Genomic DNA, 25,510 nt, shown 5'->3' with positions numbered 1-25,510 from the left:
TTCCACACACATTCCAGTTGACAGTGGGTAGAAATGTTTTTCTGAATTGTTTATGTATTAGAATCAGTATAGTCACATGTATGTTTTAGATTTTATTTTTTTGACTCATTCTTTCTTTTATTGTATATAGGTACCGATTAGTGTCCTTACTGTTCAAGTCACTTGGCTAACTATTTCATATATTATATGAGTGTGGTAGAATTTTCTTTGTTTTACAGATGAGGAGACTAATAATAAGAGCCCAAGTAAGTTGTTCAAAATCACCCAGAGAGGAAGTGTCATAGCCAGATATCAAAGCACATTTGTGACTCCAAGCCACACTCTCTCACCTACTGTAGTGACTCTCAGCCAGCCTTAAAAACCATCCCTGTAACTGGCATTGGCATATGTATGGAGGATAAGAGTTAATAAGACTAATTCCTCCCCCAAAGAGTCTTACATTTTAAACACGGAGACAGACATGTAAATAAATATAGGATTAGGAATGCCATAGGATTAGAAATGTTAGAATTGTACACAGAACAACACAAAGGGTCAGGTGAACCACTTTATGTCTTGGGGACAATCAAAGTTCCTAAACAGCAGTACCATTTGAGCTGAGTCTAGAAATCTGGTTATGTGTCCATTATTCAGATAATGGGAGTACAGCTAGGTGTAGCAGTGGAGGCAAGGATTCCATATGGAGGAAGTAAATTGAGGACAAATATAAAAGGGCATAGGATATTAATGAATCATTGTTTTGGAAAATTATATCCACTCTATATTATCCTATTAACTAGGGTAATGGAAATTGGGTGAATACAGAAAAAACATTGTTCAGACACAATTCAACACAACTGTGATACAAGGTAGATATTTAATTCAAATGTATTTCATTAAAATATTGAAATAGTCTGCTCTGAGCTGAGTAGGTCTTCTCCTCCTCCCCCTCCTCTTTCTCCTCTTCCCTTTTTCCGATGAAAACAATCTTTTTCATTGAATAAACTCTACTTTTTGTTTTCTAAATATCCCAGCAAGCAGTTATTCGGAGCTGCCTTGTTTTTGTCAGCAAATTCTTCCCTCTCACTGTCATTCTCTCCTTCATCACTGCACAAATACTTCACCGGCAGCATATTCAGGCCATCAACTTGGAAATTAAATTACCTGCCATTCTCAAGTCTTTTTCGCTACAACCCCAGACTGCCCCCTCAGTCCTCAGTAAGGCAAACCTGAGTGTAACAATGAACTGAGAGAATTTTGGACCACATTTGTCAGTTCAAGGTCACAAAAGCTTCAAAGCAAAATTCTGGGCTTTGTTCTTCAGTGCTCTCCATCCCACCTTCATTGTCATTCTCCAGATTCTCTGTTTAAGAAAAATAAATAAAAACAAGTCTTGGGAGAAGGCAGAGCAAAGAGACTTCTAGTACCCTCACTGCCCTAAGAAATAGATTTTTGCCCAGAGCTTCAGATAAACTGCAAAACGCTGCTTCTGCACCAAAGAGCAGTCAACAGGCTAACAGACTGCTGTAAGCAAGCGTATTCCCCTCTAACTGTCCAGGTGGAGGGGCTTTGCAGTAGGTACAATGTTTTGCAGTAGGTACAATGATTTGCAGTAGGTACAATGTAAAAATGGAATGGTTCCTATATAATTATAAGTAATAGACTCATTCTGATATGTAGATTTTTCTCTTATTCACAACAGTTTTAATTCTTTTTCTTTACAAATAAGCTGTCTTTGGCTTATTTTCATCTTTTTTTTTTTTTTTTCTGTAATGTGGTTAATCTATCCTTGGGAAATTGAAAGTTGACTGCAGTTCAGTATTCCTGGAACACTGTGCATAGTGGGCAGTCATAGATCTGGTGATGGAAAGTTAAGTAGGCATCAAATCATGGATGGCCTTTGTGCCATGCTAAGTGTTTTGGCAGGGGAAAGCAAGCCTTTGGAGAATTTTAAGTGGCATAGTGACATGCTTAGATTTGCATTTTGGAAAGATCGCTCTATTGTTTCCTCAGCAATGATAGTCAGGGGAGTGAGAAATAATGGGGTCCTGAGCTAAGCAGTTTTAGTGGGAATGGAGAGAAAATAAAACATTCCTGAGAATATAAAGTGAAGAATGAAGTGGGCTTGCTCAGATCAGAAAGGCACCTGGGAAATGCCATGGTGATGATAGGGGGAAAAAAAGATGACTATCTGGTTTTTACATCTGATGACTGCGTTGGGGACCATTTACTGTCAGAAGCTGTCTGAGTTCAGGCTGATATAACAAAAATACCATAGGTTGGGTGGCTTAAATAGCAAACATTTATTTCTCACTGTTCTGGAGGCTGGGAAGTCCAAGATCAAGGAGGCAGCAGATTCAGTGTCTGATGAGAATATGCTTCCTGGTTGACAGACAGCTAGATGGTCTTACTGTCTCACAGCAGAAGGGATAAAGAGCTCTCAGGGGTGTGCCTTCTGTAAGGGCACTAATTCCATTCATGAGGGTTCCACCCTTACAAACTAATCACCCCCCATAGTCACCACACCTTGGGAGTAAGATTTCAACATATGAATTTAGCAGGGGACACAAAACTTCATAACAGAAGTCTATTGGGAAAGAAGCATACATGGGAAAAATAAAATGGATTTTATTTTGGTCATGTAAAGTTTGTAGTGACTTCATTATAGTCAGGGAGAAATTCCTATGATATAGTAGGATACATGGACTGAAGATTAAGAGGATAGTTAGGCATATGAGAGAGATTTGGGAGCTATTAGGGTGAAACTTAGTTATTGAAGTCACAAGTGAGAATTCTCCCCTACCCAAATTCCTAGGCAGTAGATACAATCTCAACTCTTTGGGCTATTTCTTTTGATGTTTGTTGCTGTATTTATGAATTTTTTTAAAAAGTTATAGATTTTGTTTATTGACAGGTGTTTTAACACATCACATCTCATTTATGCTGAGGCAATCATATGTGCTTATGTTTAAAGCCTAGCAAAGGCCTTGGAACTTAGTAGGTCACAGTAAGTTTATTTCCTTTCTTTATTTCTCTCTCTGTCTGTCTGTCTCCTTCTCTTTTGAGTGAAGAGTTTGGAGACTGTATGGTAGAATCAATTTCTATTTATGATATTTATATGAATTCTTTTTTATAGCTCATAAATTTCTTCTATATCCCTATTAGTAAATGTATTTGTTTGCTAGGGCTGCCATAACAAAGTCCCACAGACTGGGTGCCTTAACAGAAATTTTTATCACTGTTCTGGAGTCTTAAAGTCTGAAATCAAGGTGTGGACATGGTTGATTTCTTCTGAGGCCTCTCTCCGTGGCCTGTAGATGGCTATCTTCTCCTTCCTGGGTCATCCATCTGTGTGTGTCTGTGTCCTAATTTTCTTTCTATAAGGACATCAGTCATATTGGATTAGGACCCACACTAATAACCTAATTTTAACTTAATTACCTCTTTGAAGACCTTATGTTCAAATACAGCCCCAGTCTGAGATACTGACAGAACTTTAACACATGAATTTTGGAGTGCACTGTTCAGCCTGTAATAGTGAAATAGAGAAATTCATAATTACTTACATACAACTTAAGCAAGCAATTTTTGAAATCTGGTAATTTCTGAAGATTCTAGTATATTTGTATGAATAACAGTGTGAGAAAAAAGTGAGAGAAACAAATGTGATTCTAAATAATAATTACACAGTCAAAACTGAAGTTCTTTATGTTAGAGGGACCTTCAAAAAGGATATTTAAAAAGAGAAATTTTTAAAAGATAATATCAAGAGGAAATTGGAGAGATGGCTTTATTTAAATGTTTTCTAAGTGTTGAATTATTATGGGAGATATTTTTAGGGATATTATTTCCCCAGTCATTTCACAGTATTTAGGTAATTTCTACATCATGCTCAGTTCAAAAGAATGCAAAGCACTGTGAAGCATACGAAGAAGTACAAGACAGCATCCTTGTTTTCAGGAGTTTTCATCTCTGGATAAGGAGTCAAAATTAGTACAAGTGAAAAGAAAAGAAAAAGCAACAATTTAATATGAAGCCATATGATTCTGTCTGTAGAGGCTTTAGAATCAATGAGAAGGAAGAGTCAAATGTGGGATGTGCTCGTTTGAAGTATTTCACTGAGGGTGGGGTTAGACTTGTGCAATGAAGGGTGAGTAGAATGGAGTTATATGCAGACAAAGGTAGGGAAACTAACTAAAAAATGAAACTGTGCCTGTTTTCTTTATAGGACTAATGGCACTCTTCGGTTATTTCTTATCTTACTTTTTTTTAATTGTGGTAAGAACACTTGCCAAGAGATCTATCCTCTTAACAGATTTTTAAGTGCACTATACAGTGTCATTAGTGGTAGGCACAATGTTGTATAGCAGATCTCTAGAACTTATTCATTTTCTATAACTGAAACTTTATACCTGCTGGACAGCGACTCCCCCATTTTGCCCCCTCCCTCAGGCCCTGGCAACCACTATTCTACTCTCTGTTACTATGAGTTTGACTATTTTAGATACTTCATGTGAGTGGAATCATACAATAGTTATCCTTCTACGACTGGCTAATCTTACATCATTTCCTCAAGGTTCATCCATGTTGTTGCATATGGCAAAATTCCCTCTTTGTAGAAGACTTTATTTTGTTAGAGCAGTTTTAGGTTCACAGCAAAATTGACACAAAAATACAGAGATTTCCTACATTCCCCTATCCCTACACATGTGTAGCCTTGCCTGTTATCAGCATCCCCCACCAGAATATTTTCCTCTTTTTTAAGGCTGAATGATATTCCATTGTATATATATATACCACATTTTATTGATCCATTCATCTTTTGATGGACATTTAGGTTGTTTCCATACCTTTGCTATTATGAATAATGCTGCAGTGAACATTGGAGTGTTAATATCTCTTCAAGATTTTGAATTCAATTATTTTGTATATATACCCAGAACTGGAATTGCTAGGTCATACTGTAGTCTATTTTTAATTTTTTGAGTAATCTCCATACCCTTTTCAAAAATGGCTGTGCCATTTTACATTCCTAGCAACAGTGTACAAGAGTTTCAATTTCTCCATATCCTTGCATCCTTGCCAGCATTGTTATGTTTTTTTTTTTTTTTTTATGATAGCCAGGTGTGAAGTGATATCTCATTGTGGTTTTGATTTGCATTTCTCTGATGATTAATGATGTTGAGCTTCTTTTTATATACCTATTTCATATACCTGTTGGCTGTTTGCATGTCTTCTTTGGAGAAATGATTATTTAAGTCCTTTGCCCATTTTCAATCAAATTATTTATTTATTTGCTGTTGATTTATAGGAATTTTAATGATGTCTTTTCTATTTGTTTATTTCTTGTCTGTCTCCCTCACTAGAGCATAGGCTCTATAAAGAAAACTTATTCTTTCAACAATACCACACTGTCTCAATTACTGTAGCTTTATAATAAGTCTCAAAGTTTGGTATTGTCAGTCTTCTAACTTTGTTCTCCATCTTTTTTTTTTTTTGAGAAAATATCTGCCAAATACCTAAGTCTGAATAGCCATACATTGTAAGACATTCTTTCAAGGATAAAATGATATTCTGTGAAAAAAGTAGCACATTCTTCCTGCAGTTCAAGCCATCTCATAAGTACATTTGTTCCACACAGTCATACTTCACTATGCACCAGAAGTGCTTTCTGAACACTCTTGATTTTGTCACTCAGAATATTAAAAAGGCCTGGACTGAAGAGTTAAGATTTCACAAAATTGATACTTTTTACTGGTCAATTAAGGACATTTTTAAGTAAAACTGGAATTTTTCTTCTTTTTTTTTTTCTGTGACTGCATGGAGGTGAAGAATCCAATGATTCCAAGGACAGCTTTTGGACTTTTTAGACTGACATTTTATTTCTTTGCTTTTCTATCGTATTTTCTGTTTGTCTTTTTCTTCTTTATTATGGAAGATTTCCTCAACCACATTTTCTAGCCATTCTATTAAAAATATTTTTATTTAGAAATACTTTTTAATCTCTGAGTCCTGTTTTATTCTCTAAATACTACTTTTTAAAATGATCTTTAACTTTTCTAGAATGAGATATGTACTTGAATATATGATGATTTAAAAAATATTTTCTGAATTATTCATTTTGCATCTCTATGTTTTATCTTAGTGTTTACTTTCCACTCTGCTAATTTTCCTCATTGAACTTAATATCCTGGTTTCCCATGACATTTAAGAAAGGACTGGGTGATCTATCCTGGTTTCCTCTATCTTTATGAAAATAAAACTCTTTTCACTTGGTATCTTCCTTGCAGGGGGATCTCTTCCTGGGAGCTCTGCATAGCTTTGAACACATACTGCATTACATTTAGAGATTTAACACATGAAGCTTTCTGCTGAAGGCACAGACAGGTGCATGGCATGAAGATGTCTTGTAGGATGGAGTTTGCAGGTTTTGCTTTAGAAGGTCAGGATTTGGGTTCCCCAAAGGTCAGAATGAAAAGAACCTTATTGCAGGGCACCAGCCTTAATATCCCCGATTTTTCACTATCTTAAAAAAGAGCTTTGCTTATGTATTTATTTGAGACTTTCTATCAGCCATTAGCCATCTGTAAACTTAGGGCAAAGGGTGGGGGACATTGTGATGGTAGGTAGTATAACATATAAAAATATCTTGACTTAATCACCCTATTTTTAACCTTTGTTTGCACTTCACTCTGTTATTTCCAAGCTAAAAGCAAGGTCATCTAGAGTTCTGTGGAAGGGGATGTCTTCCATTCCTCCGTAGCCTTTTTAAAATCACATTCTAGGTTACAACTTTATCTGCCTATTTCCCCATTTTCCTGTTTCCATACACTGACCATCTTGTACACTTTGTTTATATGCCTGTCATTCTCTTGTTTATTATGTGGATTCACTATGGGTTTTTTCTGTTTTATGTTTTCATATTTCTGTTGCAGTGGGTTAGTAGAAGAAACAGAAGTGGAAACACATGTGCTCAATCCACTATACTGTGCTATACACCTTTCAAAAGAGTCTCTTACAAAGTCTCTGCCCTTTTCACAGAGAACTTCTCTGTTCCTAAAAATAAATTTGTGAGTGTAAATAAAAACATAAATGAATTAGTTACTCAACTTCACCATCATAATCTAAGTTCCATATCTATATGTCAAGAGAAAGAAGACTAAACTCTATCCATCTATGGAAGGAGACAGTGTAGCAATGAGATTTATGCCATGGACTCTAAAATCAGTGCTTGGTTCGTAACCTGGAGCCACTATTCATTCTGTGATCCAGGAAAAACCACTTAACCTCTCTTTGCTTCAGTGTTCTTAACTGTAAGATGGTTTAATAATAGTAGTACGTACCTTATAGAATTGTGAAGATTAACTGAATTAATCTATAGTGTTTAGAACTGTGCATTGCACAAAAGCAGATTTCGAAAGGGATGGTTATTATTAATGTGTATCTTCTAGGTTGAAATTGATGTGGTCTCAGTTGTCATTAAGTTAGATGCTTGTTGAAAAGTCTAAATTGTTCAAAACCTTTAAAATTATGATTTTTATTTAAACTTATTTCATTATGTTAAATTTTTTAATGCACTCAGCATGGAGACTTTGAAAGAACACTAGTTTTAGAGACAGGCCATATATGTATATATGATTAAAATAATCTCTTTGAATCTCAGAATCTTCATCTATGAAATGAAAAATGATAGCAGTATCCTTATAGCTTTGCTATGACAGTTTGACATAATATAATAATGTGAAATTTTACTAGAATTCTGGCTACTGGACTATTTTCTATCTGTGGCACATTTCAGAGTCTCTGCTACCAAATGAACACTCAATACAAGTTAATAGTGCACATTTATAAAATTTCGGAGAAAGAAGCATAAACTATAAAAAATATGTTACTATAAATGTGAAGAATCCAGTAATGGAGAGTGCAAATGATTAAAAGCTTACACACTTGAAACACAACTTAGAGAACAGTCCTTTTTATACTTGTTCAGATATCTTGTTGGATTTTGCTGTTCATTTAGAGATATAGCACAATACTACTATGATCATGGTTCAGATTGAAAATAATAAATTCTGTATTCCATATTAATATGAAATATACTTTTATTTATATCATGTGGTTTTTAAGAAAAAGAAAAGTTAAGTCAAGTATCTCTAATTGGAGAGAGAGGAGGAAAATTTAAACAATAGAATGTACTATGGGTTATATTTTTAAAAGTAAAAATGGAGAGGGCAAACAGCAGAAGCAAGAAGAACTACAATCCTGCAGCCTGTGGAACAAAAACCACATTCACAGAAAGATAGACAAGATGAAAAGGCAGAGGGCTATGTACCAGATGAAGGAACAAGACAAAACCCCAGAGGAACAACTAAATGAAGTGGAGATAGGTCACCTTCCAGAAAAAGAATTCAGAATAATGATAGTGAAGATGATCCAGGACCTCGGAAAAAGAACGGAGGCAAAATCGAGAGGATGCAAGAAACGTTTAACAAAGACCTAGAAGAATTAAAGAACAAACAAAGAGAGATGAATAATACAATAACTGAAATGAAAACTACACTAGAAGGAATCAATAGCAGAATAACTGAGGCAGAAGAATGGATAAGTGACCTGGAAGACAGAATGATGGAATTCACTGCTGCAAAACAGAATAAAGAAAAATGAATGAAAAGAAATGAAGACAGCCTAGGAGGATGTCATTCAGATTCGATGGAGAAATCAAGAGCTTTACAGAGAAGCAAAAGATAAGAGAATTCAGCACCACCAAACCAGCTCTACAACAAATGCTAAAGGAACTTCCCTAAGTGGGAAACACAAGAGAAGAAAAGGACCTACAAAAACAAACCCAAAACAATTAAGAAAATGGTCATAGGAACATACACATGGATAATTACCTTAAAAGTGAATGGATTAAATGCTCCAACCAAAAGACACAGGCTTGCTGAATGGATACAAAAACAAGACCCATCTATATGCTGTCTATGTGAGACCCACTTCAGACCTAGGGACACATACAGACTGAAAGTGAGGGGATGAAAAAAGATAGTTCATGCAAATGGAAGTGAAAAGAAAGCTGGAGTAGCAATACTCGTACCTGATAAAATAGACTTTAAAATAAAGAATGTTACAAGAGATAAGGAAGGACACTACATAATGATCAAGGGATCAATACAAGAAGAAGATATAAAAATGATAAATATATATGCACCCAACATAGGAGCACCTCAATACATAAGGCAAGTACTAACAGCTATAAAAGAGGAAATCGACGGTAACACAGTAATAGTGAGGGACTTTAACAGCTCACTTACACCAATGGACAGATCATCCAAAATGAAAATAACAAAGGAAACAGAAGCTTTAAATGACACAATAGACCAGATAGATTTAATTCATATTTATAGGACATTCCATCCAAAACAGCAGATTACACTTTCTTCTCAAGTGCACACGCAAAATTATCCAGGATAGATCACATCTTGGGTCACAACTCAAGCCTCAGAAAATTTAACAAAATTGAAATCATATCAAGCATCTTTTCTGACCACAATGCTATGAGACTAGAAATAAATTACAGGGAAAAAAGGTAAAAAACACAAACACATGGAGGCTAAACAATACATTACTAAATAACCAAGAGATCACTGAAGAAATCAAAGAGGAAATCAAAAAATACATAGAGACAAATGACAATGGAAACACGATGATCCAAAACCTATGGGATGCAGCAAAAGCAGTTCCAAGAGGGAATTTTATAGCTATACAAGCCTGCCTCAAGAAACAAGAAAAATCTCAAATAAACAATCTAATCTTACACCTAAAGGAACTAGAGAAAGAAGAACACACAAAACCCAAGGTTAGCAGAAGGAAAGAAATCATAGAGATCAGAGCAGAAATAAATGAAATAGGAACAAAGAAAACAATAGCAAGATCAATAAAACTAAAAGCTGGTTCTTTGAGAAGATAAACAAAATTGATAAACCATTAACCAGACTCATCAAGAAAAGAGGGAAAGGACTCAAATCAATACAATTAGAAATGAAAAAGGAGAACTTACAATGGACACCGCAGAAATACAAAGCATCCTAAGAGACTACTACAAGCAACTCTATGCCAATAAAATGGACAACCTGGAAGAAATGGACAAATTCTTCAAAAGGTATAACCTTCCAAGACTGAACCAGAAAGAAATAGAAAATATGGACAGACCAATCACAAGTAATGAAATTGAAACTGTGTTTAAAAATCTTCCAACAAGGGATTCCTTGGTGGTGCAGTGGTTGAGAGTCCGCCTGCCGATGCAGGGGACACGGGTTCATGCCCCAGTCCGGGAAGATCCCACATGCCGTGCAGCAGCTAGGCCTGTGAGCCATGGTTGCTGAGCCTGCGCGTCCAGAGCCTGTGCTCCGCAACGGGAGAGACCAAAACAGTGAGAGGCCCGCATACCGCAAAAAAAAAAAAAAAAAAAAAAAAAAATCTTCCAACAAACAAAAGTCCAGGACCAGATGGCTTCACAGGTGAATTCAATCAAACATTTAGAAAAGAGCTAACACCCATCCTTCTCAAACTCTTCCAAAAAATTGCAGAGGGAGGAACACTCCCAAACTCATTCTATGAGGCCACCATCAACCTGATACCAAAAGCAGACAAAGATACTACAAAAAAAGAAAATTACAGACCAATATCATTGATGAATATAGATGCAAAATGCTCAACAAAATACTAGCAAACAGAATTCAACAACACATTAAAACCATTAGACACCATGATCGAGTGGGATTTATCCCAGGGATGCACGGATTCCTCAATATATGCAAATCAATCAATGTGATACACCATATTAACAAATTGAAGAATAAAAACCATATGATCATCTCAATAAATGCAGAAAAAGCTTTTGACAAAATTCAACACCCATTTATGATAAAAACTCTGCAGAAAGTGGGCATAGAGGGAACCTACCTCAACATAAAAGAGGCCATATACGACAAACCCACAGCCAACATCATCCTCAATGGTGAAAAACTGAAAGCAGTTCCTCTAAGATCAGGAACAAGACAAGGATGTCCACTCTCACCACTCTTATTCAACATAGTTTTGGAAGTCCTGGCCACGGCAATCAGAGAAGAAAAAGAAATAAAAGGCATCCAATTTGGAAAAGAAGAAGTAAAACTGTCACTGTTTGCAGATGACATGATACTATACATAGAGCATCCTAAAAATGCTACCAGAAAACTACTAGAGCTAATCAATGAATTTGGTAAGGTTGCATGATACAAAATTAATGCACAGAAATCTCTTGCACACCTATACACTAATGATGAAAAATTTGAAAGAGAAATTAAGGAAACACTCCCATTTACCACTGAAATGAAAAGAATAAAATACGTAGGAATAGACCTACCTAGGGAGACAAAAGAACTGTATGCAGAAAACTATAAGACACTGATGAAAGAAATTAAGGATGATACCAACAGATGGAGAGATATACCATGTTCTTGGATTGGAAGAATCAATTTTGTGAAAATGACTATACTACCCAAAGAAATCTACAGATTCAATGCAATCTCTATCAAATTACCAGTGGCATTTTTTACAGAACTAGAACAAAAAATCTTAAAATTTGTATGGAGACAGAAAAGACCCTGAATAGCCAAAGCAGTCTTGAGGGAAAAAAATGGAGCTGGAGGAATCTGACTTCAGACTATACTACAAAGCAAAGTAATCAAGACAATATAGTACTGGCACAAAAACAGAAACATAGATCAATGGAACAAGATAGAAAGCTCAGAGATAAACCCATGCACCTATGGTCAACTACTCTATGACAAAGGAGGCAAGGATATACAATGGAGAAAAGACAGTGTCTTCAATTAATGGTGCTGGGAAAACTGGACAGCTACATTTAAAAGAATGAAATTAGAACACTCCCTAACACCATACACAAAAATAAACTCAAAATGGATTAGAGACCTAAATATAAGACTGGACACTATAAAACTCTTAGAGGAAAACATAGGAAGAACACTCTGACATAAATCGCAGCAAGATCTTTTTTGATTCACCTCCTAGAGCAATGGAAATAAAAACAAAAATAAACAAATGGGACCTAATGAAACTTAAAAGCTTTTGCACAGCAAAGGAAACCATAAACAAAACGAAAAGACAACCCTCAGAATGGGAGAAAATACTTGCAAATGAATCAACAGACAAAGGATTAATCTCCAAAATATATAAACAGCTCATGCAGCTCAATATTAAATAAACAAACAACCGAATCCAAAAATGGGAAGAAGCCCTAAATAGATATTTCTCCAAAGAAGACATAAAGATGGCCAAGAAACACATGTAAAGCTGCTCCAAGTCACTAACTATTAGAGAAACGCAAATCAAAACTACAATGAGGTATTACCTCACTCCAGTTAGAATGGGCATCATCAGAAAATCTGCAAAGAACAAATGCTGGAGAGGGTGTGGAGAAAGGGGAACCATCTTGCACTGTTGGTGGGAATGTAAATTGATGCAGCCACTATGGAGAACAGTATGGAAGTTCCTCAAAAAACTAAAAATAGAATTACCATATGTACGGCAATCCCACTACTGGGCATATACCCAGAGAAAACCATAATTCAAAAAGACACATGCACCCCAATGTTCATTGCAGCACTATTTACAATAGCCAGGTCATGGAAGCAACCTAAATGCCCATCGACAGATGAATGGATAAAGAAGATGTGGTACATATATATAATGGAATATTACTCAGCCATAAAAAGGAATGAAATTGGGTCATTTGTTGAGATGTGGATGGATGTAGAGACCGTCATACAGAGTGAAGTAAGTCAGAAAGAGGAAAACAAATATCGCATATTAATTCATGTATGTGGAACCTAGACAAATGGTACAGATGAACCGGTTTGCAGGACAGAAGTTGAGACACATGTAGAGAACAAACTTATGGACACCGAGGGGAAAGCCACGGTGGGGGGTGGGGTGGTGTGATGAATTGGGTGATTGGGAGTGACCTTATACACTGATGTGTATAAAATTGATGACTAATAAGAACCTGCTGTATAAAAAAAATAAATTAAATTAAAAATATTTTAAAGAAACATTAAAAAAAGAAGTAAAAATGATTTTGCTGTTTCTCATAGAAACAGGGTTTGGGAATTTAACAAAAGAAATCAGAAAGCACTAGAGTTTAATAGTTCTTTATTATTACTTAATAAGATGATTATCTTTTTCATAAAAAAACTTTTCATTTTTATAGATAAGAAACTGTGGTGGGCAGACCAAAACTTAGCTCAGCTGGGAACCTGCAGCAAAAGAGATGGAAGAAACCCCACTGTTCTAAGAAATAAGACTTCTGGGGTCGTTCATATGAAAGTGTATGATAAAGAAGCACAGCAAGGTAAGTCACACGGTAATGCATTTGTGCCACCTTTTGAGTATATAATGTTCTCTTTTTTCATATTATTTTCTCAAGTCAAAAATTGAAGTTCCCTATTTTTCTTCTAGTAAAAAAAAGGGGGGTGGCAAATGCTGCTTAATACTGTAGAAGGAATGCCTTTAGCATAAGGTATATAATGAGCTTTCAAAACATTAGCAAAGCTGCCCAAGGAATCTTAATTTGTCAGGTCTTCAAAGAGGTCTTATTTTGTTCTTGATTTAAAAATATAAGAATAAGGAAAAAATCCCAGTAAAATATATTCAATGTATAATTATGCCAGAAACAGAATGAACTAGAGGACTTCAAATGGACTATGTTGATGCAAGAATTTCATAACCAAAAGCACTTCATTGTTTGGCTCTAAGCATTTTGCGTTTTTGTTTTTGCTTGTCCAAATGGTGTGCAGTGAAATGGAGTGAGAGAACTAACAGATGGTTTACGTACGTGGACTTGTCACATTGCCCAAATGGCAATTAGATTAGAGATGCCAGCCAGTACAGCCCTACACCTGCTAGTCTTTTCTTCGTTTTTGGTTCATGATCCATGACATTAGCAGAACTCCCTTCCTAGAAAAAATATTCTTCTATATTCTACTACCTTACTTAAATCTCTGCCGTAAAATCCTTTTCTTCATATATTTTTCTGCTTAGGAAAAAAATATCAAGAAAACTTAAAAGGATTTTTATCTAAAGGATTTGGGCATGTAGATCAAAGCAGATAAGAGTAGAGATAATAGTGAACCAAAGGGATCACTAATTCTGAAGACAGGTGACAGCAATCAAGCAGGCAGAATTTATTGGAGATACCAATTGAGAGCCATTCCTGCACAGCCGGAGACAAAGTGAAGACCAGATTCATGGTTACCTTTTCTGAAAAAAGCATGGGTCAAATTTCAGTCTGGAATCCTTTCTTGCCAGGAGCAGCAGGAAATATTTCTTTTTCAGGAAAAGAAAATATTTTTAAGAGAAAAGAATTGCGTTGTAAAACCATCTGAACTGATTACTGGGATCCATTCATGGTTGAGAAGACATTGACACCCAAACTCTTAGGCACAAAATCTGTACTTATTCTCTGATATATATATATATATATATATTTGGTCATTGTCTATAATAATGAACAGGAGAGTTTTCACTAGGAATTACTTAATAGAAAATTTTCTATATCAAAATAAATAATTTTACTGGCATTCAAGTCATGGAAAATAGATTATTTAACTGGGAATAAAATACTGGCACTCAATAAATAAAATATGGCACTTTTGTGGATTTCAATACAATCTGTTAAGTATAAAAACTTACAGTACTATAATAAACTTTAGTTCATAGTCTATACTGAATGAGATTATATCTGAAAATACATATTATAAAACACAAGTTAGAGAGAGATTATATTTCCAAACATTTTTTTAAATCTATATTTATTCCTTCAAAATGTGAACAAACACATACTTTGAAATTGTAAATTAATATAATACATTGAATTTTTGTAGGTACAGTTCCAATAGTTTCTTGGAAGAAAAATTCATTGTATTATGCTTGTCTCACATTGTTCATTTTAACAAGATCCCCCTCATCTTTTTTTTTTTTCGTAGCATAGGGCACTATCCATGATTCTTTCTTTTTTTTTTTAACGTCTTTATTGGGGTATAATTGCTTTACAATGGTGTGTTAGTTGCTGCTTTATAAACAAAGTGAATTTGTTATACATATACATATGTTCCCATATCTCTTCCCTCTTGCGTCTCCCTCCCTCCCACCCTCCCTATCCCACCCCTCCAGGCGGTCACAAAGCACCGAGCTGATCTCCCTGTGCTACGCGGCTGCTTCCCACTAGCTATCTACCTTACGTTTGGTAGTGTATACATGTCCATGCCTCTCTCTCGCTTTGTCAAAGCTCACCCTTCCCCCTCCCCATATCCTCAAGTCCGTTCTCTAGTAGGTCTGTGTCTTTATTCCTGTCTTACCCCTAGGTTCTTCATGACATTTTTTTTCTCTTAAATTCTACATATGTGTGTTAGCATACGGTATTTGTCTTTCTCTTTCTGACTTACTTCACTCTGTATGACAGACTCTAGATCTATCCACCTCATTACAAATAGCTCAATTTCATTTCTTTTTATGGCTGAGTAATATTCCATTGTATATATGTGCCACATCTTCTTTATCCATTCATCCAATGATGGGCACTTAGGTTGTTTCCATCTCTGGGCTATTGTAAATAGAGCTGCAATGAACATTTTGGGACATGACTCTTTTTGAATTATGGTTTTCTCAGGGTATATGCCCAGTAGTGGGATTGCTGGGTCATATGGTAGTTCAATTTGTAATTTTTTAAGGAACCTCCATACTGTTCTCCATAGTGGCTGTACCAATTCACATTCCCACCAGCAGTGCAAGAGTGTTCCCATTTCTCCACACCCTCTCCAGCATTTATTGTTTCTAGATTTTTTGATGATGGCCATTCTGACTGGTGTGAGATGATATCTCATTGTAGTTTTGATTTACATTTCTCTAATAATTAATAACGTTGAGCATTCTTTCATGTGTTTGTTGACAGTCTGTATATTTCCTTTGGAGAAATGTCTATTTAGGTCTTCTGCCCATTTTTGGATTGAGTTGTTTGCTTTTTTGTTATTGAGCTGCATGAGCTGCTTGTAAATTTTGGAGATTAATCCTTTGTCAGTTGCTTCATTTGCAAATATTTTCTCCCATTCTGAGGGCTGTCTTTTGGTCTTGTTTATGGTTTCCTTTGCTATGCAAAAGCTTTGAAGTTCCATAAGATCCCATTTGTTTATTTTTGTTTTTATTTCCATTTCTCTAGGAGGTGGGTCAAAAGATCTTGCTGTGATTTATGTCACAGAGTGTTCTGCCTATGTTTTCCTCTAAGAGTTTGGTAGTTTCTGGCCTTACATTTACGTCTTTAATCCATTTTGAGCTTATTTTTGTGTATGGTGTTAGGGAGTGATCTAACCTCATACTTTTACGTGTACCTGTCCAGTTTTCCCAGCACCACTTATTGAAGAGGCTGTCCTTTCTCCACTGTACATCCCTGCCTCCTTTATCAAAGATAAGGTGACCATATGTGTGTGGGTTTATCTCTGGGCTTTCTATCCTGTTCCATTAATCTATATTTCTGTTTTTGTGCCAATACCATACTGTCTTGACTACTGTAGCTTTGTAGTATACTCTGAAATCCGGGAGCCTGATTCCTCCAGCTCCGTTTTTCATTCTCAAGATTGCTTTGGCTATTCGGGGTCTTTTGTCTTTCCATATAGATTGTGAATTTTTTTGTTCTAGTTATGTAAAAAATGCCAGTGGTAGTTTGATAGAGATTGCATTCAATCTGTAGATTGCTTTGGGTAGTAGAGTCATTTTCACAGTGTTGATTCTTCCAATCCAAGAACATGGTATATCTCTCCATCTATTTGTATCATCTTTAATTTCTTTCATCAGTGTCTTATAATTTTCTGCATACAGGTTTTTTTGTCTTTTTAGGTAGGTTTATACCTAGATATTTTATTCTTTTTGTTGCAGTGATAAATGGGAGTGTTTTCTTGATTTCACTTTCAGATTTTTCATCATTAATGTATAGGAATGCAAGAGATTTCTGTGCATTAATTTTGTATCATGCAACCTTACCAAATTCATTGATTAGCTCTAGTAGTTTTCTGGTAGCATCTTTAGGATTCTCTAGGTATAGTATCATGTCATCTGCAAACAGTGACAGCTTTACTTCTTCTTTTCCGATTTGGATTCCTTTTATTTCCTTTTCTTCTCTGATTGCTGTGGTGAAACCTTCCAAAACTATGTTGAATAAGAGTGGTGAGAGTGGGCAACCTTGTCTTGTTCCTGATGTTAGTGGAAATGCTTTCAGTTTTTCACCATTGAGGATGATGTTGGCTGTGGGTTTGTCATATATGGCCTTTATTATGTTGAGGAAAGTTCCCTACTTTCTGCAGGGTTTTTATCATAAATGGGTGTTGAATTTTGTCAAAAGCTTTCTCTGCATCTATTGAGATGATCATATGGTTTTTCTCCTTCAATTTGTTAATATGGTTTATCACATTGATTGATTTGCGTATATTGAAGAACCCTTGCATTCCTGGATAAACCCCACTTGATCATGGTGTATGATCCTTTTAATGTGCTGTTGGATTCTGTTTGCTAGTATTTTGTTGAGGATTTTGGCATCTATGTTCATCAGTGATATTGGCCTGTAGTTTTCTTTGTGACATCCTTGTCTGGTTTTGGTATCAAGGTGATGGTGGCCTCGTAGAATGAATTTGAGAGTGTTCCTCCCTCTCCTGTATTTTGGAATAGTTTTAGAAGGATAGATGTTAGCTCTTCTCTAAATGTTTGATAGAATTCACCTGTGAAGCCATCTGGTCCTGGGCTTTTGTTTGTTGGAAGATTTTTAATCACAGTTTCAATTTCAGTGCTTGTGATTGGTCTGTTTATATTTTCTATTTCTTTCTGATTCACTCTTTGCAGGTTGTGCATTTCTAAGAATTTGTCCATTTCTTCCAGGTTGTCCATTTTATTGGCATAGTGTTGCTTGTAGTAATCTCTCATGATCTTTTGTATTTCTGCAGTGTCAGTTGTTACTTCTCCTTTTTCATTTCTAATTCTATTGAGTCTTCTCCCTTTTTTTCTTAATGAGTCTGGCTAGTGGTTTATCTATTTTGTTTATCTTCTCAAAGAACCAGCTTTTAGTTTTATTGATCTTTGCTATTGTTTCCTTCATTTCTTTTTCATTTATTTCTGATCTGATTTTTATGATTTCTTTCCTTCTGCTAGCTTTGGGGTTTTTTTGTTCTTCTTTCTCTAATTGCTTGAGGTGCAAGGTTAGGTTGTTTATTCGAGATGTTTCCTGCTTCTTAAGGTGGGCTTGTATTGCTATAAACTTCCCCCTTAGAACTGCTTTTGCTGCATCCCACAGGTTTTGGGTCGTTGTGTCTCCATTGTCATTTGTTTCTAGGTATTTTTTGATTTCCTCTTTGATTTCTTCAATGATCACTTGGTTATTAACTAGTATACTGTTTAGCCTCCATGTGTTTGTATTTTTTACAGATCTTTTCCTGTAATTGATATCTAGTCTCATAGTGTTTTGGTCGGAAAAGATACTTGATACAATTTCAATTTTCTTAAATTTACCAAGGCTTGATTTGTGACCCAAGATATGATCTATCCTGGAGAATGTTCCATGAGCACTTGAGAAAAATGTGTATTCTGTTGTTTTTGGATGAAGTGTCCTATAAACATCAATTAAGTCCATCTTGTTTAATGTATCATTTAAAGCTTGTGTTTCCTTATTTATTTTCGTTTTGGATGATCTGTCCATTGGTGAAAGTGGGGTGTTAAAGTCCCCTATTATGAATGTGTTACTGTCGATTTCCCATTTTATGGCTGTTAGTATTTGCCTTATGTATTGAGGTGCTCTTATGTTGGGTGCATAAATATTTACAATTGTTATATCTTCTTCTTGGATCAATCCCTTGATCATTATGTAGTGTCCTTCTTTGTCTCTTCTAATGGTCTTTATTTTAAAGTCTATTTTGTCTGATATGAGAATTGCTACTCCAGCTTTCTTTTGCTTTCCATTTGCATGGAATATCTTTTTCCATCCCCTTACTTTCAGTCTGTATGTGTCTCTAGGTCTGAAGTGGGTCTCTTGTAGACAGCATATATATGGGTCATGTTTTTGTATCCATTCAGCCAGTCTGTGTCTTTTGGTGGGAGCATTTAGTCCATTTACATTTAAGGTAATTATTGATATGCATGTTCCTATTCCCATTTTCTAAATTGTTTTGGGTTCGTTATTGTAGGTCTTTTCCTTCTCTTGTGTTTCTTGCCTAGAGAAGATCCTTTAGCATTTGTTGTACAGCTGGTTTGGTGGTGCTGAAGTCTCTCAGCTTTTGCTTTTCTTTAAAGGTTTTAATTTCTCCATCAAATCTGAATGAGATCCTTGCTTGGTAGAGTAATCTTGGCTGCAGGTGTTTCTCCTTCATCACTTTAAATATGCTCTGCCACTCCCTTCTGGCTTGCAGAGTTTCTGCTGAAAGATCAGCTTTTAACCTTATGGGGATTCCCTTTTGTGTTATTTGTTGTTTTTCCCTTGCTGCTTTTAATATGCTTGCTTTGTATTTAATTTTTGACAGTTTGATTAATATGTGTCTTGGCGTATTTCTCCTTGGATGTATCCTGTATGGGACGCTCTGTGCTTCCTGGACTTGATTAACTATTTCCTTTCCCTTATTAGGGAAGTTTTCAACTATAATCTCTTCAAATATTTTCTCAGTCCCTTTCTTTTTCTCTTCTTTTTCTGAAACCCCTATAATTCGAATGTTGTTGTGTTTAATGTTGTCCCAGAGGTCTCTGAGACTGTCCTCAGTTCTTTGCATTCTTTTTTCTGTATTCTGCTCTGCAGTAGTTATTTCCACTATTTTATCTTCCAGGTCACTTATCCATTCTTCTGCCTCAGTTATTCTGCTATTGATCCCATCTAGAGTATTTTTCATTTCATTTATTGTGTTGTTCATCGTTGTTTCATCTTTAGTTCTTCTAGGTCCTTGTTAAATGTTTCTTGCATTTTGTCTATTCTATTTCCAGGATTTTGGATCATCTTTACTATCATTATTCTGAATTCTTTTTCAGGTAGACTGCCTATTTCCTCTTCATTTGTTAGGTCTGGTGGGTTTTTATCTTGCTCCATCATCTGCGGTGTTTTTTTCTGTCTTCTCATTTTGCTTATCTTACTGTTTGGGGTCTCCTTTTTGCAGGCTGCAGGTTTGTAGTTCCCATTGTTTTTGGTGTCTGTCCCCAGTGGCTAAGGTTGGTTCAGTGGGCTGTGTAGGCTTCCTGGTGGAGGGGACTAGTGCCTGTGTTCTGGTGGATGAGGCTGGATCTTGTCTCTCTGGTGGGCAGGTCCACGTCTGGTGGTGTGTTTTGGGGTTTCTGTGGACCTACTTTGATTGTAGGCAGCCTCTCTGCTAATGGGTGGGGTTGTGTTCCTGTTTTGCTAGTTGTTTGGCATAGGGTGTCCAGCACTGTAATTTGCTGGTCGTTGAGTGAAGCTGGGTGCTGGCGTTGAGATGGAGATCTCTGGGAGATTTTCGCCGTTTGATGTTATGTGGAGGTGGGACGTCTCTTGTGGACCAGTGTCTTGAAGTTGACTCTCCCGCCTCAGAGGCATAGCCCTGACTCCTGGCTGCAGCACCAAGAGCCTTTCATCCACACAGCTCAGAATAAAAGGGAGAAAAAGTAGAGAGAAAGAATTAGTAGAAATAGGAAGAAAGAAGGAAAGAAAGGAGGGAAGGAAGGAAGGAAGGAAGAAAGAAAGGAGGGAGGGAGGGATGGTGGAAGGAAGGAAGGAGGATAGGAAGGAAAAAAGAAAGAAGATAAAGTAAAATAAAATAAATTAAAAAATAATAAAGTTATTAAATTAAAAATAATTATTAAAAAAATTTACAAAAAGGACGGATAGAACCTTAGGACAAATGGTGGAAGCAAAACTATACAGACAAAATCTCATACAGAAGCATACACATACACACTCACAAAAAGAGGAAAAGGGGAAAAAGTCATAAATCTTGTGCTCGAAGTCCAGCTCCTCAATTTGGGATGATTCGTTGTCTATTCATGTATTCCACAGTTGCAGGGTACATGAAGTTGATTGTGGAGCTTTAATCCGCTGCTTCTGAGGCTGCTGGGAGAGATTTCCCTTTCTCTTCTTTGTTCTCACAGCTCCCAGGGTCTCAGCTTTGGATTTGGCCCCGCCTGTGCATGTATGTCACCGGAGGGCCTTTGTTTTTCGCTCAGACAGGACGGGGTTAAAGGAGCCGCTGATTCGGGGGCTCTGGCTCACTCAGGCCGGGGGAGGGAGGGGCACGGAGTGCGGGGCGGGCCTGCGGCGGCAGAGGCCTGCGTGACGTTGCATCAGCCTGAGGCGCCGTGCGTTCTCCCGGGGAAGTTGTCCCTGGATCATGGGACCCTGGCAGTGGCGGGCTGCACAGACTCCCGGGAGGGGAGGTGTGGAGAGTGACCTGTGCTTGCACACAGGCTTCTTGGTGGCGGCAGCAGCAGCCTTAGCGTCTCATGCCTGTCTCTCGGGTCCGCACTTTTAGCCGCGGCTCACGCCCGTCTCTGGAGCTCCTTTAAGCAGTGCTCGTAATTCCCTCTCCTCGCGCACCAGGAAACAAAGAGGGAAGAAAAAGTCTCTTGCCTCTTCGGCAGCTCCAGACCTTTTCCCGGACTCCCTCCCGGCTACCCGTGGTGCACTAACCCCTTCAGGCTGTGTTCATGCCGCCAACCCGAGTCCTCTTCCGGTGCTCCGACCGAAGCCCGAGCCTCAGCTCCCAGCCCCGCCCGTCCTGGTGAGTGAGCAGACAAGCCTCTCGGGCTGGTGAGTGCTGGTCTGCCCTGATCCTCTGTGCGGGAATCTATCCGCTTTGCCCTCCGCACCCATGTTGCTGTGCTCTCCTCTGAGGCTCCGAAGCTTCCCCCTCCGCCACCCACAGCCTCCACCCGCGAAGGGGCTTCCTAGTGTATGGAAACCTTTCCTCCTTCACAGCTCCCTCCCACTGGTGCAGGTCCCGTCCCTATCCTTTTGTCTCTGTTTATTTTTTTCTTTTGCCCTACTGAGGTACGTGGGGGGTTTCTTGCCTTTTGGGAGATCTGAGGTCTTCTGCCAGCGTTCAGTAGGTGTTCTGTAAGAGTTGTTCCACGTGTAGATGTATTTCTGGTGTATCTGTGGGGAGGAAGGTGATCTCCGCGTCTTACTCTTCCGCCATCTTCCCCTCGTCCCCTCCCCCTCTCATCTTTTAAGGATTTGATTCTATAGGTAGAGTTGTAGCTTCTATGCACTGTGAAAGTATTACCTGACAGGGCCCTCTAGTACTTATAATTTATGGTATAATATGACTAAGCTTAAAATGCAGTGAAAATACTGTTTTTACTGGAAGAATATGCTGATAAAAGCATCTGTATTAAAGACAGTCCCATTAACAGAATCATAGCAGGTAGCTTAAAAGCTTCATTAGTATGAAATATGAGCAATTTAGGACTATTTAAGGTGTTAACATTACTACCACTTTGGATTTCAAAGTGCAATTAGCTACTTCATTTATCATTTTTGACACAGATCACTGGAGAGCTGAGACTTCTCATTAGTCAAGTGGACTTTCTATTTCCACTAGAGAATTTAGGAATGAGGTTTGAACATCAATATCATTACAAAATATTAAGCCAAACCAGTTTTCTAACCTGCTAGATATTCACTACCTAAATTATTACTTTAAAAATCTCTCTATATTTTTCCTACATCAAATCTATATTTAATAGGCAAAGATACTTATTAAAATAATGATGTGTTTTATTTTTTTGCCTTTTCTCTTTCACCATCATTTTCCCTTAGAGACTAAACAAATGATACATGGATTGTGTTATTGTTGTACACCATTAACATAGTTAATTTTATTATTTATAAAAAATAATTATTACTATTATGTTTAAAAATGCACAGTCCCAGGATCTCCTTTTTCTTCTTTTTTTCATGTATTTTGGATATTATCAAGGTTATATAATGCCTCATTTTCTCTTGTTTTTATAAATCAACTCCAATCCGTTTTTCTTTACTTCTTCAATTCCCTTGTTTCCCCTACTGTCTGTTTGGTGTTTTTTCAAACTTTATAGACAAGTATCACTTGTCAATCTCTTGCCAGCTTTCCAGTCTTTAGTGGTAGTTGAAGTAAATTTATATCCAAATGCATATCTCTATAGATTGGCATTGCATTAATGTACACTCACATGCTTTCTATAAAATGAAATACGTACATGGTCAGTATGGAATTACTGTAGATCCATAACTACAATTGTCTCATTATTAAAATAATCATAGAGCTGAAAATTCATCTTTGTATTGTAAGTCAGCTTGGAAAAAAGGGAATCAATCAATGAATCTCCATTAGTTTATACATGAGATAAAGGTAATCATTTCAGAAGTTCAGGGCAACTCAAATCTTAGTATGTGGACCTACATAAGAGCAACTGCCAGGTATAAGAAATGAGCATAGAATGTGGTAGATCTCCTGTTGAGAAATCTCCCCAGTTGAGACTATTTCACACTGCAAAAATGACAGCACTTGTGACAGGTTTGATTGAACAATTAAATCCCATCAGACTATCTTGAATTCAGGAGATTAGAAATAATGAGCTGCATTGGTATTTTGAATTTTCCATAGAGCACTATTGATATATAGCTTTCATAATGCTTTGTAATTCTCACTGGATTTACTGTACTTTGTATCATTGTTTGAACATCCAGTAAATGGCATTGCATGTCCTAGAATAATAAAAATGTTGTAAAACTGGGATATTTAATGAACTTGATGGATAAGATTGTAAATTACTTAACTTTATGTTACCAGCTTTAATTAGCACATTGGGCCTAGTAAATTTAATGGACCATCTTTATAGAATTCCGACCTGTGATTACCTAATATTTGTCATTGCTACCTCACAGGAATAAGGCAAATTAATATGCCAGTTAATTGGATTACTATTATGGGTGTGTTTTAAATCTATTTTTGAAGAATTATGTTCCTTGGAATGGCAAATTTTAGTTCCTTGCTTTTAAAAAATCAATTATACATATATGTATATATGTACCTCCTTACTTTCAATGGTATAATCTTTGAGTTGAGTCAGTAATATAAATTAACAACTATTTATTTGATACATTTGGATAAAGTGTTCTTGAAAAGGAAGTAACTGTAGAGTTGAAGTGAAATTTAGAAGTCAGAAAAGAGATTTCCTTGTTTCTGTGACCTTAAAATATTACAAAGATCTATGACCATATTCACGGCACACCAATTTCCTTTTGCTCTTCTATAACTATGAATCCTCTCATGTATCTTATTTTACAAAAAAATTATTTATTTATTGTAAATGTATTTTTATTGAGATATAATTGATAGATAATGTTGGTTAAGATGTATAATATGTTGATTTGATACTTTATATATGGCAATATGATTACCACCATAATGCTATCTGTTACATCACATAATTATCATTTCTTTTTTGTGGTGGGAACAATTAAGATCTAATCTCTTAGCAACTTTGAATTGTATTCAAATTGTATTCAAAGTTAAATTGATTCTATAAATTGAGTATAGTACTGTTGCCTGTAATCACTATGCAGTGCTTTTTTGGAAGGAGAAACTTCAACCATAATCTGCTACTTCAAGTTATTTGAGGGAATAAAATATGATACCAATATGAAACAGCTACATTTATAAATTAATAATAGCATAAATATTTCTTCAAATTACTGATATTGAATTATACTTTCTTTAGTTTTTTTGATTTTTATGTTTCTTTTGTTTGTTTTCCTACTTTGCAGGCAGCAATTCCTGCCAACTAAATAATGGTGGATGTTCTCAGCTTTGTTTACCAACATCTGAAACTACAAGGACTTGCATGTGTACAGTTGGATATTATCTCCAAAAGAACCGCATGTCATGTCGAGGTATGAGGTTTTGAAAAATCTTAGTTCTGATGCATTTACTTCATCCATACAGATTTTAGGCAACCAAAGTCAGCTTTATCTGTGTCTACTGAGATTATCATATAATTTTTTATCCTTTATTTTGTTAGTGTGGTGTACCACTTTGATTGGTTTATGGATATTGAACCATCCTTGCATCCCTGGCAGAAATAACATTGGATCATGATGTATGATCCTTTTAATGTATTGTTAAGTCAGTTTGCTAATATTTGTTGAGGATTTTCACCTCTGTGCTCATCAGTGATATTGGCCTGTTGTTTTATTTTCTTGTGGCATCTTTGTCTGGTTTTGGAATTAGGGTGATGCTGTCCCCATAGAATGAATTTGGAGGTGTTCTTCCTCTTGAATTTTTTTGGACTAGTTTGAAAAGGATCCCGAGATCCCAAAAGTGGCTGCTGCCAGCCTGTCAGTCCCCAGGGGGCTTCCCAATTGCCTCTTGCCTCTCAGAAGGCTCTCCAAGATCAGCAAGTGGATCTGACCTGGGCACCTTTCCAACTATTGCCTCTGTGCTGG

At 36.6% G+C, this 25,510-nt stretch overlaps 1 protein-coding gene across 9 annotated transcripts in view; it reads left to right on the top strand.

Moving 5' to 3' along the window:
* The window catches only part of LRP1B (LDL receptor related protein 1B), a 1,831,517-nt gene that overhangs the window by 1,287,044 nt on the left and 518,963 nt on the right, over positions 1-25,510 (top strand). For all 9 annotated transcript variants that reach the window (XR_013828854.1, XM_079925113.1, XM_079925117.1 and 6 more), the window contains 2 exons: positions 13,250-13,390; positions 24,833-24,958. Coding sequence is in view for 8 of the 9 variants with exons in the window: in XM_079925113.1 (XP_079781239.1) it covers positions 13,250-13,390; positions 24,833-24,958 (267 nt within the window). In the remaining variant the exon portion in view is untranslated. The remainder of the gene's footprint in view (positions 1-13,249; positions 13,391-24,832; positions 24,959-25,510) is intronic.

The sequence above is a fragment of the Stenella coeruleoalba genome (genome assembly GCF_951394435.1).
Source record: "Stenella coeruleoalba genome assembly, chromosome: 6".
NCBI lineage: Eukaryota > Metazoa > Chordata > Mammalia > Artiodactyla > Delphinidae > Stenella > Stenella coeruleoalba.
Note: the sequence above shows the minus strand (reverse complement) of the source record. Positions and strands in the feature narration are given on the sequence as shown.